Source organism: Periophthalmus magnuspinnatus, chromosome 16, assembly GCF_009829125.3.
Source record: "Periophthalmus magnuspinnatus isolate fPerMag1 chromosome 16, fPerMag1.2.pri, whole genome shotgun sequence".
In the NCBI taxonomy this organism is placed as follows: Eukaryota; Metazoa; Chordata; class Actinopteri; order Gobiiformes; family Gobiidae; genus Periophthalmus; species Periophthalmus magnuspinnatus.
In genome coordinates this window covers 5,410,489-5,429,346 of record NC_047141.1, presented here as the reverse complement: position 1 = coordinate 5,429,346, position 18,858 = coordinate 5,410,489, and the positions used below count along the sequence as shown (strand labels likewise).

The window sequence follows — 18,858 nt, the reverse complement described above, 5'->3', positions numbered from 1 at the left end:
GTCGTCCAGGTCTGATCCATTTCAAAAGAAAAATAAAATCTGTCAACTGGACAAAATGTAGCAGTGAAGACGTTCACTGTTCATCTGAGCCACTTCTTCAGTTCTGGTCAGATTTCTGGTGGATTCCTTTTGAATTAAACATTTGATTTAGTCATCTGTATTTTTTCTCAACAGTTTATATGCTCAGCTTCAGTTTGAGGTGGGTTATAAGAATGTTTTCAAGATATGAGTATTTAAAGGACCTGTATGTAAGATTAAATTTCATAAACATGACCTAGTTGTGTCTCCAGAAGTGAACATGTCCAAATCAACTATAGCTTTTACTGATAACACCTATAATGTTGATTTATGATGTCACACATGACGTCCCATTTATGTAGCGTTTTGGTTCTTAAGGCGATTATCCAATCAGAGAGCAGAATGCGCCTCACACAAACCTAAACCTAAAACGACTCTCTCTGATGTGAATGGTCACAACCTAAACCCCAGCACCTGCAGCCAATCATGAATCAGTGCTAGTGCAGCCTCTACAGCTCAGTGAGTGAATTCTGGAGGTTCTGAGCTTTCACATGAGGTCTGTCCATATGTATGTGTCTCCATCTGCAGGTTAAGTCTCTGGACACACAGGTTCACTTGTGACTGTAGTAACCCCCTTTTTCTTTTTCTTTTTTTTTAAAAGGAAAAAAAAATAAAGGGAAAAAAGGAAGAGCACAGGTACATACAGTTCCTTTAAGAACACTGAACACTGGGGGCTGCAGAAAGATAGATTAACTTGCAATCTTCCAATCTTTTACTGGTGACGATAGGCTAGAGTTATGACATTGTGACACATGCAACAATCTGAAATGTTATCTGGAGAATACTAAAAATATCACTTTATTCTATTATCATCCCATTTTCCCATAACTTCAACCAGCACCATGTGCTGTTATCTTATGTTTACAGTTACACCAAGAGTCCCTTGGTACAGGCATGTCCTGGAGAATTATAAACAAGTGTTTTCATGTGCACGACCAGTCAGAAGTATGAACACACCCTGTCCTTCAGCGTTTGTTTTTTTCTTTATGTTTACTACTTCCTACATTTTATCTACACACAGAAGACATCAGGTATATGAAAAGATTATATGGAATTATGTATCAAAGTAAAAAGTGAAATTACCCTACTAAATATTTTTCATGTTTTATATTCAAAATCCTCAGACCCGCTTTGTGGACAGCTGCAAACTCTTGTCCTTCTCTCAATGAGCCTCTTGATGAAGTCTCCTGAAATGGTTTTCACTTCACAGCTGTGTCGCCTCAGGGTCAAGAAATACCAGTAGTGTAAACCCGAATTCAAAGAAAAGGGTAAAGGCTATTCTAAAAATCTAAATCAAGTTTATTTTTGTTTATTACATTCATATGTGTCATTCATAGTTCTGATGCTTCGTGGAAATAAAGAAGAAGCAAAAATGAAAAAGTGGGTCCAAACTTGTGACAGTGTAAATATGAATGAGGCTGTGGTCTGTCTCGTGTGGGAAAAGTCTGATGTGTGTGATCCATGTTGAGAGACGCATTATGGGCCCATCACAGCCCTGCGGCTCAGGTTCCATTCTACAGAGTCACCCGAACCCCTGCTGAAATATTCACCTGCACCCAAGGGCCAAATCCAGACCACTCTCTCCCACAGCTCACGGCGGGACGGGACCAGCGAGGACTTAAGCACCAGAGCTCACAACAGGACGCGACCAGAGGAGGTGAGGACCTAAGTACCTCCAGCTCACAACGGGACAGGACCAGGGACGACCAGGAGAGAACACAGCGGCCAGAGGAGGGGAGGACACAGGGGCTGCAGCAGGAGAGGACACAGGGCCAGAGGAGGAGAGGAGACGGGTGCCAGAGGAGGGGAGAACATAGGGGCCCGACGAGGGGAGGACACAGGGGTCCGAGAAGGAGAGGACACCTGTGGATGGACCGAGGAGTCCTGACGACTGCTGGGGACGTTTGAGAGACAGGTGAGTCCAGATTCAGTGGGACGTAGTGTCAAGTCCACAGTTTAAAAGTGCACTCTGTAACTTGTCTCCATGGAAATGTTATTGCTTGCCTGGAATGTTCCACTGTATGGCATTACTCTTTTGATTGCTTAAAAATACATTTGAAAACACGCATTACAAATGAGGCGTTACTGTGAGATGAGTCACTTCTTCACAAATCTGACACTTGGCCCAGTGGCGTCAGATGCCTGTCTCCATGGAAATAGAGAAGTTTAATGCCAAACAGTGGAGCATGCCAGGCAAAGCAATAACATTTCCACGGAGACAAGCAGGTGTTTGTCATGCACCTGAAAAGTTACATAGTGCACAAGTTACATAGTGTGTAACGTAACTGTTGTGATATCAAAAGTCAAAAGGATATTATGAACTCCTGGAATTTCAGATTTCAAGCTTTGATAAATTGTTTTGTTGCTATGACTATGAATCACCTTAGAAAAGATGAATGAACGAATGAATGAATGAATGAATGCTAAACTCAAATCAGGACAACAGTTATAAACAGACCACTGGGCCTACTAGAAAATGTGCTGCACCCCGAGGACTTCTGGGAAAAAAAAGAGTTTGTGCTCATGCCCCAGTCACAGGACAGAGAGAAAGTGCAGTGGAGTAGACCAGTGTGCTCCATAGAGTGACCCGCGCGCCTTCACCTGAGACAGTGCACGGGGTCCGGCTGCAGGGATCCGGCTGCACTGTTTCTGGCTGCAGGGGTCTGGCTGCACAGGTCTGGCTGCACAGTGTCCAGCTGCAGGGGTTCGGTTGCACTGTGTCCGGCTGCACTGTGTCCGGCTGCAGGGATCCGGCTGCACTGTGTCTGGCTGCAGGGGTCTGGCTGCAGGGGTCTGGCTGCACAGTGTCCAGCTGCAGGGGTTCGGTTGCACAGTGTCCGGCTGCACAGTGTCCGGCTGCACTGTGTCCGGCTGCAGGGATCCGGCTGCACAGTGTCCAGCTGCAGGGGTTCGGTTCCACTGTGTCCGGCTGCAGGTGTCCAGCTGCAGGACTCCGGCTGCATGGGATCCAACAGCAGGGGTCCAGCTGCAGGGGTCCAGCTGCACTGTGTCCGGCTGCACGGTCTTGGGCCATACGAGTCACACAATGCGCATGCGGCTCCTTTAAGACGCTGCTGCGCGCTGCCCCCGCTCCTCCGGCTCACCGCGAGACAAAAGCAGAGCGAGAGGAGCGGGCGGGTGGACACTGTGGACACTCTGGACACCGTGGACTCTGGTGAGGACTTGTTTCTTACCGGGACATGAGCGCGGTGGACTGTAGCGGGCCCCGGGCTGTGCCGTAGCCGCTGCTTCGCTAACGGCTCCTGTCGCGCTTTCGGAATAAAGGAAAAACGGAAGACATCCTCACACAGTGTCAGCAGTGTCATTCTCCGTGTGCTGGTGTCCTGACGTCCCGTTCAACATGCTGAGCGGGTCTAAAAGCACGTTTAAAGTACGGCAGATGGAGCCGGACATAAAGGTAAGCCCTCCTCTGTGCGCTTTGGGTCTGGGGTCTGCGCACATCAGGACTCTGCACAACACACAGACCAAAGCATTCCTCTGCAGGCTCTGTGCTGCGGGCTTTAGGACACTCTACTGTAGTACATGTGCAGCAGCAGTGATGGGAAGAATACTTTGGGAATGTGTTTGGTTACAGAATACTGCACACCTGAATTAAAATGTAGTTTGTAATCTATTCTGTTGCATGAGCCAATCTGAGTCCTGTATTCTGTGTACTTGGAATACTTTTACATCAAGTTGCATTATATTCTCGTAAAAAAAACTACCTAGTACAGTATTCTAAACTGCTAGACCTGTCATGATAAATACTACAGTACTTTTTCTTTGTACTAGAAGGAAATATTTGATAAATTATCTATTTATTGATCATTATAGAGACAAACTCACTACTTATCTGTTGCATTTTGCGGTTTATTTATTGCAATTCATATTATTTTAACATTTCTGTACATTTAGAATACTTTTTGAGGGGTAATTCTGCTTTATGGTTTGGTTTCAGTATTATCATTTATCGTCTTTAGTCATTTCAAAATGTTATATCATGGACAGATCTGCAAACTGCTTTATTTCTGTTGCCCTGCTTGTCATGGAAGGAAAAACTACGCACACCCTCCCCAATCTCACTAAAACATGATAAAGTACTGCCTTGTATTTCTTTTAATTAAAAAAAAAGTAGCTGAATACTGAACTGAAAGTGTTCTGAATACCACCAAATGAAGAAGTAACTGCACCAGAATACAGCTGCTCAGAATTAGTTTTCTGAATACACATTTTTGGTACATGTGTTCAGTTACGTCCCAACACTGTCTATGAGTTTCAAAAGGTGCAAAGACAATACTCCTCCGTAAGTGTCATTATTAAACCTGCCTAAAATGAGAGGGCAAGTACTACCTGTAAAAAACCCTGTAAATGGCAGTGTTATAGTGATGGTGTGGCAGTGTATGGTAGTCTATGGTAGTCTATGGTAGTCTATGGTAGTCTATGGTAGTGTACGACAATGTGCTGTAGTGTATGGTAGTGTACGTAGTGTATGTAGTGTATGTAGTATATGTAGTGTATGTAGTATATGTAGTGTATGTAGTATATGTAGTGTATGTAGTATATGTAGTGTATGTAGTATATGTAGTGTATGTAGTGTACAGTAGTGTGTGGTAGTGTATGATTATGGTCACCAAATCCTGTAGCTCAATTGTTCAGTTTAAAAAATAGTTGCTAAACAAAATATTTAAGAGATACAGAGGGACTGAGGAACAATAATGAGGATATTATGCAGTAAGTGTTGTATAGAAGGATATGTATGAAGGGGCTGAGTAGTGACCTTATGTTATGATTGACAGCTGAGCATCTCAATGATTGGTTCTTTTCAGTTGGTCTGGGGTGTAAAGGGTGTGTAATAATAAGACATAGTCGTCTTCAAGCTCCTGTAAGTAACGGACGTGCTTACAGAATGTCCAGAACGCTGCAGCTCATCCAAGAGCTGTGACACCTGCACTGGCTCATGTCATTTCAGCTCAATTCAAAATGCCCTTGATTGTGTTTAAATGTGTCACTCTGTGGGTCCTCTTTATCTGAGGGAGTTACTTCAGCCCTTTACTCCACCCAGAGCCTGAGGTCAGCTGACCAAAGCCAGGCTCAAGACCAGAGGTGACCGAGCCTTTTCTGTGGCAGCGCCCAGACTAAAGAACAGCGCACTCTACCTGTTAGATCCTCTCAGTCTTTAATGCAGTTTAAGACAAGACTGAAAACCCACCTCTCCTCCCTGGCATTTAATACTAGCTAGACAGGATGATGTTTTATTGTACTTTTCCTACATACTGTATCATTTGTTTTTATGTGAAGCACTTTGGGCAGCTGGAGTTGTTTTAAACTTGCCCGGGCCCTACGCACATAAATAAACTTGAATTGAATGTTCACAATGTCCTTAAAGACGGGATATTATGCAAAATTGATGTTTTGACTTTTTGAGCTGTTATAACAATGCTCCCTCATCAAAGTACTAGTAGTCTAGTGCTCTCCTGGGCCCTATTCAAACCCTCCTTACGGTTAACTGTAAAATTCTGTGCAAGGCTCCGCCCACAAGCCTCCGTCACCCATGCTCCCACATGACAATTCTCCATAAATATACAAAAACATGATACAAAACTGTACACAGCAACGTGACAAACCTGAGCATTAAAAAAATGAAAGTGAAACTTATAAAACATGTTTCCGCTGAATTTATCATTTTCAAAACAATAAAAGCTAACATGGTGACGTAAATATGTAGAAGTAAAATACCTTCCGCAATTTACAGATATTGAGTTATTTTGAGTACAGCCCTAGTGCGTAACGAGCCCAGTCCAGGTGCAGTCCCGTGGTCAGCCGCTCTGCAGTCAGGGCACTTACTGTGGAAAGTTAAGAGTGACACATCCCACTGGCCTGGTGCTTCTGGCAGGGGCGCTGTGGGTGTCTTTCTTCCATCTCCTGGGCCAGACACTATCCAGAGACACGCACGCTAGACAATCTTTCCATGCCATGCTGTTGTTGTGTTTATGAGCAAGACAATTCACCCGCTTTGTTGCTTGTAGGATGTGGAGTGAGCGATTGTTGGTAGTCTGAGAGGCCAGTAGTAGCTTAATATGGAGAGAATAAGTGAACGGATACATTTAAGATTGTAATTATACTGCAAAAAATTGAGCAAAATAAGTAACACTCATAAAAATCATATCCAGTTATAGTTTTTGCAGGTTTTAATAGAAGATGCCCTCACTGGCCCAAACATCTCGGGGGCTCTGTCTCAGGCCGATTCAGGAACCCCCTCTCTTTAGACGGTGAGGTTTTCGGGCTGAAACATAGACGAAAAAAACAGGGAGAGGCTTGTATAAATAGGACTTCTGGGTAATTAGAGATGTGGCTGAGGTGAGCTGTGTTTCGCTGGAGACGAGCAGGAGGAGGAGGTTGAGGCGAGGTTCCTGCTCCTGAATCTCAGTAAATCATATTCACTCCATTTGCTATCAGTTGAAAGGACTTTAAAGAGGCAGTATTTCACTTGTATGGTGTATTAAGCTGTTCTTAGGCAGGCGGGGGAGTCGACGGGGCGGGCAAAGGGGTCTGTTAATCATTTATATCAGTGTGGGGGGGGGGGGGGGTTAAACTCCTGAAACATCATAGAAGTACGTTAGCAAACCGTTGGCGCAGGTTGGTAATCCACAGCTTTAACTGCCGACGTATAACATATTTCTTTCTTTATTTTTATTTATACAAGGAGAGACAATGAGAGCACTTAGATTTTCTTTTTCACGGGTGCCCTGTTCAAAATCCAATAAAAACAGACAGTCTATGAAGTAGTTTCTTATAGATACATTTCGTACAGTGCTGTTCTCTTCTAACAGACAGTGATGGACGACCTGCTTTTCCATAGAGAAACAGTGATGGGTTTCAATCCATCACCTGTAACAAAACAGAAGAGTGTTTGCTTGCACTATTTCCTGTCTGTAATTTAATGGGATACAATATGTGTCTCTGTAATAAAATGATCATTTAGATTTTATACTGTTACATAATTCCGAGATATGTTTTTAAAGGATATGTTTTTGTCAAGCCAAAGCCCAAGATATTTATAGATGGTGACTCTTTTAATCGATGTACCATTTAGTGCACATGTGTCAAATTCAAGGCCCGGGAGCCAAATGCGGCCCGCCATGTCATTTTATGTGGCCCGTGAAAAGGTAAATTTAAATGTTTGTCATGTTAAAATGTCAGTTTATCAGGAGTTACGCAGTTACACAGACACAGATATTTTTTATACCTTTGCAAATTTGACACGAACCATTTTGCTGATGTGGCCCTCGGTGAAATTGAGTTTGACACCCCTGATTTAGTGTATACAGATTTGTACCTTGCACACCACTTAAATGTTTTTGTTTTGTTTTTTGAAATAGTCATATAGTTTTTTATTTACATTCAATGATCATTTAAGATTTTTGAGGCAATTTTGGATTTCATTAAAATCTTGCCGCACTTTTAGATCACTGTTACCTTTTATTATTTTGAAAATGCTATAAAGTATTCGCCAAAAAACGATGTATTGACATGTTTTATAAGTTTCACTCTGGGTCTCCCCTCTCTTTGCTCCCCGCGTTAAGTCACTCCCCCTTCAGAGCGCTGTCACAACACAATCAGTGTGTATCCTACTAATGAAACTACTGCACAGCACATCAGGTTTGTCAAGTTGCTGTGTACAGTTTTACATCATGTTTTTGTATAATTATGGAGAATTGTCGTGTGGGAGCGTGGGTGACGTGGGCTTGTGGGCGGAGCATTGTACAGAATCTTACAGCTAATCGTGAGGAGGGTTTGAAGAGGTCAGGGTCACTAAAATACTCATATGTCCATGGATGATATCTAAAACCTGGCATGTTTTTGATGACGGAACATATAACAAAAAAAATCCCCCCTCTTTAAGCCACAGAATGATATGGCTCTTTTGATCCAATCCCAAAGAAATAATGATAAGGTTCAACATGTGAATCATAAGTTTGGAGATTTCTGTCAGAGGCAATGACTCTATCATAGAGTTATGAGAATGCAACCTATAATTGTGAGGGCAAACCACTGGGAAAAAAGTGTTCAGCTCTAGACCATTGTCCAACTATATTTTAAAAACAGTTCAGGCTCAGAAATAATTTGATGTGAGTCAGTGGGTGGGTCACATGCACAGGTCACATGTACAGGTCACAGTCCTACAGTCGCTCCCATACTTAAGACAGGGCAGGACAGAATGACTATGATTTTCTCTTGTTTATGTGACTATGACACAGCTTTACCACAACCTGCCATTTTCTCAGGCAGCCAATGGGAAAGGGTCTGCCAGTCACACGATTCGGCGGCAGCTTCCTGGATGTGCCCAAAATGAACTGTCGTCTCTTACACACATGTTGAGGGAAGGAGACTTGGTGGCTTTTGTTTTGGTTTCTATTCTCAGCTGAGGGGTGGGCAGTGGAACAGTGGGCTCTCTGAGGGTCGGTGCTGCTGAGGTGAAGCAGTTGTAATAACTCAGTTTGAAATGCATTCTTGAGAATTAGTAAAGTGTGTGTACTTTGGTCATATTTGTCCAGGGTATGAATGCAGGCCCTTGGTTTAAAGTGTTAAGTACACACAGAGATGAAGTGCCTGGGCTTATATAGGCTGTGCTCACGTGACATAACAACACTGTAGAATGTCCAGCAAACTCCACCTGAGAGATCAAAACTGGAGGTCAGAACTCTCAGGTGGAGTTTGCTGTGTGACTCTGAGATCGCAGATGTGTGTACCTGGTTTATGGTTAAGATCTGTGTAATTAATAGGCCTTTACACATGAAAAAACAGGCACAAAGTTGAACTAATTCTCTGTTACTATTTAAATTAAAGAAAAGTGGAATTATTTTCACTTTATAGCTTCAGAAATGGTGCCGTTATTCAACCCCAAAGACAACACGGTGATTGTTGTCAGTTGAAAGGCCTTTAAGCCGTGAGATTAAGGGCTGATTCACAACCGAAAGTCTGCACCAAGGTCCAGAACTTACAAAGTCTTACATTATTTCCATTAGTTTCCCAGACTTTGGATTTCAGGAAGATAGTGTGAGAGCAAAACAATCGGACTTTCCCAGGCGCTGTCTCTACTGTCGTCATGACAACGAGAGGGTGCCTCATGATTGTGAAGAGAAGCTGCAGGTCGACAAGAAGAAAGACCAATCAGAAGCAGCGTTAGGCGGATTTGTATTTACCTAACATTTCATTGGTTTAGTCGTTTTTGTATGCAGTTTTGTACGAGCAAATCTGCCAATACAAGTGGATTATATGGATGTATATTGTTTTTAGGCTACTCGCTGTGTGTGTGTGTGTGTGGGTGTGTGTGTGTGCGTGTGTGCGTGTGCGTGGAGTTTACAGAACACTAAAAAGATTATACCTGTCTGCTACAGTAAGTATAGTGATTTACAGTGGTGCATCCTCTGCTGTACGTGAACAAGTGCTGACTCTTTGTGTTCACACTGCACAGGACCAGACGTTGTTTTAACTGATCAGGATGTCCAGACAAACCCCCTCAGTCTCCTGCTGTTGTGTCTCTGTTGGAGCTGTGTTGTCACTCTTCACACAGTCCCATAGTCCTGGTGTTGTAAATATGACACAGACGCTGTTTGCTCTTTTGTTTGCAGTGGTTAGAGGAGGACTCACATGTGGTGCAGTGCTGGAGAAGAGGGTAAGGGAGGAATGTCAGACAGTGGTGGAGCGGCCTAGTAAAGCCTTTGTGAGGACCCTAGGGTGGGGCTGTCTGACCACCACAAACGCATAACAGAGCCATGTCCATCTGATCCTGCCTGTGTTCGAATGTAGAGCTTTGTCCTGGGGTTTGGGTAGTCTTGGGCCAATCCACATGAGGGTAGCTAAAATATTTTGTAGTACTTTTATTTGTGGTTGTTGTCGTCAGGGAGACCACAAGAGACCACTGGAGTGAGTTGTTGTTGTTTTAATGAGAACTGGTGAAGCTTAATTTGCAGAATATTTGTTTTATTGGTTTTGCAATCCGTTGTGTTTATAAAATGTGCTCTGAAAAGAAGTTCATCACAATCGCAGTTTGAATGGGCACGATTAGCAAATTGCAAAGACAGCCATTGATAGGTTCACAACCTATCAATGGCTGTCTTTGCGAAAAAAAAGGGGGGGGCGTATACTTTGCAAGCAGTGTAAAAACATATGACGAAATACACAGAGAAATATATTCTGTTTTTGCATTTCCAGAAGGTCACTCTTTCCACAAAACATCCTCCCATGATGTTTCGGTTTCACAGTGACCTTCTTCCCATGGGATCCTGCACTTTCAAAAGACATTTTCTGCAAGACTCAAGAACAAACATTAGTGCAGATTACATAGTTTACATAATTGAATATAATGACTAAATAAAGTAGTGAACTGACTATAACTAATAGTAATGACTAAATAAAGAGTGAACATTACATTACAGTACCTTTAAAATGAACAGTGAGATAACATAATATAACTTGAATATATATTTTGAATCCATCAGCCATTTTTGAAGTACCATAAGCTCCTCTGCAGCAGTTTATATCAAGAAACCAGTCACCCATTCACACACACAGTCATACACCGGTTTACACTGACACTGCGGGCGTTAAGGGTCTAGTGTCTTGCCCAAGGACATAACGACAGCATTCATCTGTGGGAGCTGGAATCGCACCGCCAACCTGTGTGTCAGTGGATCTGACCGCTCAACCGATGACGTTTATGTTTACGAGAGCGGGATTCAAACCTCCAACTTTCAGATCAGTGGACAAACACACGACCAGCTGAGTTATTGTCGCCCTTCTTGCCGTGAAGCGAGAGTGAGTCATGTTGCTCTACTTCAAAAAAAGTCTCAAATAGAGCTACAAGATTAATCTCAAAATTGCGTTGTGAATTGACGTGATTGGAAAATTTCAAAAGGGAATTTTTAAACTTATTATATTTTTCTGCACAAACCTCAAAATCTCTTATTCTGCATAAAAAACCTGCTATATCTGTAGTTTAGATTTGTACAAACATGTTCTGAAATGTGATTCTTTTATTATTATTATTATTATTAGTTTGTCAGTTCATATTCATATTATGTTTTTGTCTATTTGCAGATATTATTGCAATAAAACAACACAATTCAATATATTTTCCTTGTCTCAAATTGTCCAAAATAAATCTATAGTAATGTTTGTTTTTTTTTATTCCACTCTAGTTTGAAATGTTCCTTGGTTATCTTTATGGCACAAGACAAAGCAAGTTTATTTGTGCAGCACAATTTGTACACAAAGTAATTCAAAGTGCTTTACAGAATAAGAAAAATGTAAATCACAATACAACAAATCAAAACATAAATAATCATCATAAATTTAACATTAAAGGAGAAAAGTGCAGAATAAAATCCTTTCAGTCACATGCACAGCTAGACAGAACCATTTTGAGCCTGGATTTAAACATTGTCAAAGTAGAGTCCTGTCTCACATCTTCAGGAAGACTGTTCTAGTTTTTAACTGCAGAAAACTGAAACACTGATTCCTCATGTTTAGTCTCGACTCTGGGCACTGAAATAAATTCGTTTGAAAACACTGCTGTACAAAGAGTTTACTCAAGTCCCTTCAAGCTTCTGCTTTTAATGACATCTGTTTTCGTGATCAAACTCTTGAGTAACTAACACACTGCTGTAAACACTGAGCAAAAAGGAAACCAACCCTCTGAGGAGCTGCACCAAACGATACAAGAACACAATGAGGAGGATGTCCCAGGCCTCAGTCCAGCCAGCGCAGCCCCGCTCATCCAGCTCGCCTAAAAATACCTCCTCGCCTTCCAGCCCCTTTCGCCCGCCATTCCGCAAATAAGTCATCTGTGTACTGTCTGCGTGTAATTATAAAGCGTTATAAGTGCGTCGTTAGCATGCCAGTAAGATTTAATGTCACAGCAAAACTCCCCTCTGGCCTCTGAAAGTGTTGAAAAGCTCTTATCAACTCATCATGGTGAATAATTAGGATGCTCAGGCTGCATAAAGTACGTGAGGAGTAACTTGTAACTGTTTAAAATGAACTAGTTCTGTTTTTCACGTTTTTAAGACAATAAAAAATCAAGTACAGAGACCTTAATCGGTCGACGTCTTACTTAGTCTGCTGAAATTTGCATTAGTCAACCAGTACTTTTATTTAGATTGTAAGGATTTTTATGACACAAAAGCAGAATGGAGAATGTTTGGAGTGAACTAGCTGAAGATTTGGGAGTGAATCATTTAGTTTAAGTTGAATACAGCATACTTTTACTCCTACTTGAGTAATATTTGTATTGCAGTAACAGTACTCTTACATTAACTAACTTACATTAACTACAAATTATAAATCAGATATTAGTAATTCTTGGACCACTACTTCTGCTTGAGTAGTATTTTGAAATAACGTTACTCTTTCTTGAATCGTTGCATTTTTAAAATCTCTACCCACCTCCTGATGCTTAATTTTCTCATTCCCCCACAAATCCTAAAAATACTCTCGCCCTCCCACCCCTCCCGCCCGTCCCGCCCCGCTCTCCCGGGCCTCTCCCTGTCTGCGCGCTTAAACAAACAGGCCGCACTGCATTCAGGTGTGAAGTCCACTCTATCAAAGGGCCTCTGTGTTACGCTGCTGAGCTTTCCCATTCCGAGGCAGGCCTTGAACACACCTCAGCGCTCTGAATAACAGTGCGCAGCTGCGTCTGTTGTGCTGAGTGAGCCACACGAACACTGCACATTCAGTGACTTTTGTGTGAGAATGATGTGGGAGTCTAGACTTAGCTTTAGAGTTGTGATTTATGATTTAAAGTGCACGTGACAGGTTGGACTTCAACATGGGTCATTATAGATAAGATTTCACTCAAATCTTACCATTTTTATTGCTTTTTTGGTGAAGTTTTGGCATCCCAACTCAACGGCTGCATCTGTGGAAGGACCTGGATGACAAAGGCTGCTCCTCCGTGTAGCGAAGGGTCAAAATGGGACAGGTGTAGCCCGAGATGTAATAATAAGTCCAAATCTTATGACTAAAAACACAAAAATTTAAAGTAATTTGAATTCTTAAGGTAGGAGTTTGATATTGACAAGAGAAAACATAAATGATAAAGGTGCATTAGATCTGTTTATAAAGAAAGATCTGTCTTTGGGAAATACTTTGTCAGCAATGGGAATAGTCAAACATTAAACCCTTTACACACATTATAGTCAGTACATTACATAATATACTCTCAAAGTGTGTTCCCTTTTTACTGAATCATGTGACAGTACTCGTTATCTTTGTAAAATGAACAGGTGGATTACTTATGCTTAAACATTCTTTAGTCCATGTAAATGCATTAGTTATTGTCTAAAGAGACTCAAATAAGTGTCACATCTCACAGTACAGACAGAAACATCATTAAAATACAAATTATTTTTATGTTTGGTCAGTTAAAAGTCCTGCAGAGTCAAAACCTGTAATGACAAACACATTTAGAAAGTTACAAAATTATTCCACATTAGGCTGAAATTAGGTTCACAGTGAATCTCCTAAATATTATTCATATTCTCTGTCCATTTATATAAATACAAACGGCTAAATGAAGTCAGCAATAGCACACTTTTGAGAAATTCTTATTTTCACCATTGAAATTGTGTTTTTAATTTGATGATAATTCAACTTGTAGTCCTCATTAATATTACTACAGATGCAACATGTCCCAGACCTCATGAGTGGCAGGAGTGTGTGTTTGCAGGTTTAACAGACACACGTCTCTAGTCTCTACATCAGTGTCCACACAAATCTGTTAAATGACGGTGGATGTGTCCTTCGTTAATGACTGATCTCCATGGAAACGCGGGCCACATTTGTCTGCCACTGTGAAAAGGGACAGCCTTGCTCCGCCGATCGCGACGCAATGGGCCTTCAAATGCAGCCTGCGAACGATGCAGTTGTTGAATTGGGACATGACTTGTACATAAATGGACGTAGCACACGCACTAGCCGCCACGTTCCAAATAGGAAGCGCTCACGTGCACACTTTCAGCTCCATCGTCGCCCCTCGCTCTGTAACTGCTGCTGTCATGCTCGTCATTTTGGTCTTAAAATATTTGTATTAACCTGCTCTACATCCTCATGTTTTATTTCGCTTTTTTATTTTATTGTGTCAGTAAATCAAGATATGAACATTAATAACTCTGAGGTCGCTCCTTCTCGCATTTGCAACAGGTTTGATTGACAGTGTTGCTAAGTTGTCGCTCTCTGCTAAACCAGCGTTGCCGAGCGAAAGGGGCTTTACCTTCAACAGCCTGGCTCTGGATTGGCTCTTTGGTTGCTATGATACACACAGTCAGAATTCCAAATATGGAACTTGATTCTGATTTCGCCCCTATAAGAGCTAAACTCGATGAGCTTCATTTGACTGGAGTCGTCTGTACAGTCCACGGGTTGGACACAGGCTGCAGACCTGATATGTAGAGGTAACTCCTTAGCAGCAGACCTGTTTTGCAAAATGGACTTTATCAGAGGTTTTAGACATGTTATAGTTGTTTCCTTCTCATTGACCCTCTGAAGTTGTATATTGTGACTGATTCGTGCATGTTTGAACCTAACATTGCTCCCATCTACCCCAGTACACGCCATCTGTAACGCACACACTTCACACTCCAGTTTTATTTTCTTGCCAAACTAAGCCAAGAATCCCATGCATTTGAGAACATTTTTGTAGAGGTCTAAACTACAGGGTTAGCAGATACTAGAAAGAATATAATCTGAATTGATAATTGCAAACATTCAAATAGCACTTTCTGTTCTGTTTGGGATTCATCTTGCAGTTTTAGTTCGGTTTTGTGATGGCATGTTGTTCTGCGTTGTTCTAGTCTCTTTCTGTACGCTCTCAAACATCTCCTGAATATTTTTTGTATCATTCAGAAAAATAAATAACATCTTTTACCTGAAATACAAAAACAATTTGGGGCTTCGAATGTTGATTCTGCAGAAATCCGATAACACATTTTGAAGTGCGATATATTGCTGAAGAAAATATAGATGATGAACTGACATAAAAATGTAAAAAAGTAGAATTATCCCTTAAAAAAAAGATCTAAATCTACAATATTGTTAAAAAATCATTAGCTGCGATAAACAAACAGCAGAATGAAACACTTTAGTTCTTAGTTTGCAGCTGTAAAACTAAGTCATACAAGATATTAATTTAACCTTTTACTGCTTAACTCTTATCATTTAGGCAAAAAATGACCAAACATTTCCCAGTAGTGCAAAGAAAAAGTAGCACGTTAAATATTTTCAGTCTCTTGTGTTTGTTTTGACCCAAATGGACCGCACGTCTCGGGTTAATCCTCCTGTCAATCACATCCATTGGAAAACAGGGAGACAGGATATGGTTCCAGACCCTTGTTTTTGTAATTCGTAATTTAATTTCTCAAACTGTGCGGTTTTGGCAGGACAGACTGGTGATTGAGCAACGGGGCAGTTCTGTGTGCAATTGTTTAAATGTGTGAAGTGTGTCTATAAATGTTTGTTCTGTTTGTTTCTGTTCTGTTTTTGGGTGGTGATTATCAAAAACTATAACAGTTTCAGACTAAAGCTGCAGGATTAATCGGAATAGTATTGAAATCACAATTTGAATGGACACAATTAGCAAATCACAACAACGGCAATTTTTGACATGCCATAATTTCCTAAACAAACAAAAAAATGTTCCGTCTTATTCTGCATAAAAATGTCTTAACCCTGTAGTTGAGATCTGTACAAACATGTTCTGAAATGTGATTCTTTTATTAGTTTGTTAGTTCAGATTTCAGTTGTTTTGTCTGACAGGTTTAAAATGGGATCTTTGAACAGAATCCTCTTTGTAAAACATAAATCACAGATCTAATCACCATTAGATATTTTGTCTCAAATCGTTTAGACTGATTTTAATTATAGCCCAAATAATTATGACTGTGTTTTGTTTTGTTTGTGTAGTAACCCTCGTGTGACTTATGAGGATGTAACGACATCCAAATCATGTTATTTGGGTATGAACTCTCATGGTACCATATTTATTGCGATATTGTGGGAGCGCTTACGGTTTTATTGAAGGACATTGAGTTTATGCTCACAATAACAACATAGAACCATATGAGTCAGTCCTTTTCTGTGCAAAATAACAATTTCTGTTCAGAACAACACAATGTTCTGGTGGAGCAGTAAAACTGAACGTTCAACAAAACTAAACTATTTATAATTGCATTGTAACTGTATAGTTTAAACATTTTGTTGTTCTGTAAAGCATTTTGAATAAGGCTCTATACTTTGTTATTTTGTGTTTTGCTTTACAAACACATTTCCCTTGCCCATCCAATAAATACAACAGTAAAGTTTATATTCAATTTATTTCAGTTATTATGTTTTTGTTAATACATTTTTGACTCTTTCTCGTTCTGTACCTTGTGCTGCTGTAGTTCTGTTGCTCTGAAGTCTTTTAGTCTGGACTTTATTTTTGATGAATTTGTGGAACTTTTTTCGGAGTGTCTTTTTACCAAGGGAGTCCTCATGGTGCTTGTATTTCCTGAGGACAGACACTGTGTCTCAGCAGAGCTAAGGCTACAACTACACTGCTGTTCGCCTGCTCCTTTTCTCTTTCAGCATTTATGGACTTAAAAGCAGCAGCGACATCAAGGGGGCATCAAGTCGGCATGATGGGGGCATCATCATCCGTTCTCCCTTCTTCACAAACGCTGCCTGTCGCTCTGTTATTAACGTGAGTGTAGGAAGTGTGCAGTGTATGATCCTATTGGCTCAAATGGTGGACGTGGCACAAAGGATCATGGTATACGTAGTTGTCTTAGTTTTTTCCACTGACACAAACTCAAAACTTTTATTTTGTGCACAAATACATACCGAAAAGAGACCACAACAATATAGAAGGCAGTTTTGCTAGCTCGAAATCGCCAACACCAGTACACCCCAATGACTGAAGTGTTTTTGAAATAAGAATCTGTAAAGTTTTATGGCCATTGTCAGTGAACCAAACACATGGACTTGGAATGTGCTTTGGCAGTTTAGTCCCATGTGTGTCTCCATCTGTGATAGTGTGTTTCTGTGAGGAGTGCACAGTGGGTTTGGGGATGTGTGAGTGCGATCTGTTTTGTGTGTTTGGTGCGAAAATTTATGGGTAAGCACAAATCATGACAATTCAAAGACTGTAGAAGATGACAAACATGTAATCAACCAGGAAGCTGTGGAGAATGTCAAAGAGCTGTTTTTAATTATATGTGCAATGGCTCAACAGAGAGCAGCTTCTCAGAATGACACTTATACTGAAGCACCACACGTAACACAAACATGAGAATATTCAACACTTAGTTAGAGCTAATTCGGGCTGCAGGCGACTAAAGACGTGCTTCTGTTAAAAAAGAGGTGTGGAATAGCTCTCAAAACTATTACTCAGTAGTAGCTCAGAGCGTTTGTCCGCTGATTTGACAGTTGTGCGGTCAGATCCACTGCCCCACAGGTTGGCGGTGCGATTCCAGCTCCCACAGGTGTATGCTGCCTCTTCACCAGTGTATATGTGAATGTTTGCATGATTCCTTGATGTAAATCGCTCTGAGCGCCTTGAAAAGTAGAAAAGTACTATATAAATGTGACTATTTACACCTGTATGTGAGTTCATGCAAAAACTATTTATACAGAAAAGTAGGAACAAGTAAAAAGGTCAGATTAAACTCTTCACTCGCTTCACTACCGAGAGTCTGGCTAACTCACTCCATGCATTCTGCTTTCTGTTGTTGCCTCAGATAAATCCTTATAATGCAAAGAAAATAATTTATTGACTAATCCAAATTTTGCTCGACTAAGACTCCATCGACTAAAGGCCTGCAGCCGTAGAGCCTCTGCAGCAGCGTGGGTCTGTTTGCAGAGTCCTGAAGAACAAAAACAAGAACAAAACTGAAAGTCTTGAATAGGGATGAGCAATATGTTGGTTCTAGTATTGGTATCAGCCGATATAGATTTTGATACCGATGCTGCCCCATTCTCTGTTTGCCCATTCCCAGTTTGTTCTCAGTCCATCACATTGGTATTTTTGAACTTATGAGGAACTATGGAAATTGAAGAGTGTTACATCCCAGATAAATACAGTTTATTATGATTTTTTACAAAAGCGAAAGTTAATCTGTGATCTTTAATTCAACTCACTAGACATTCGTGGGCCTTGCTATGGATTTTAAAGGTCCTTTATTACGTGATAATTACTCTTGCATTCTTGTCTCCATCTCCAAAGCTCAAAATGCTCTGTTCCACCTTGTGATGTCACGTCGCGGTAATTTTCAAGTTAACAGCTCCTTTTACCTTTAGTTCAGTAGAGATTGGCAACTTCAGAGCAGAAATTATCCAAATGATTCTAGTGAAGGTGTGTGGAGTTTAAAAACACAGTGGAGCACTTCCTGTATTACCACATGATGACATCACAAGGTGGAATAGAATGTTTTCCGTTTGAGAGAAGAACTCGGCCGAAATATGCAGGGTTTGTGTGTTAAACATGTGTGAATGAAACAAAACAAAACACAACTCCAGGTCTGTTTATGATGAGGAAACAGTGTAATATGTTCCCTTTAAAAGCTAAATATCCGTATTGACCACAGCAGTAGGCCAATTATCGTTTCGGCAACACAAAAAAACCCAATCTTGAACCGTAGTTTTGATCAGTGCTGTTACAGATGCGTGCTGCAGATAATAAGACTCAATGATCGCAGCTGCTAAATGCATTACAGCACGGAGAGCTTTTATGAGACGTGCTCTGAA

At 41.0% G+C, this 18,858-nt stretch overlaps 1 protein-coding gene across 1 annotated transcript in view; it reads left to right on the top strand.

Moving 5' to 3' along the window:
* Positions 1-3,222: 3,222 nt before the first annotated feature.
* The window catches only part of mtmr11 (myotubularin related protein 11), a 37,381-nt gene continuing 21,745 nt past the window's right edge, over positions 3,223-18,858 (top strand). The window contains exon 1 of the mRNA XM_033980720.2: positions 3,223-3,496. Coding sequence (XP_033836611.1) covers positions 3,440-3,496 — 57 coding nt within the window. The 5' untranslated portion in view covers positions 3,223-3,439. The remainder of the gene's footprint in view (positions 3,497-18,858) is intronic.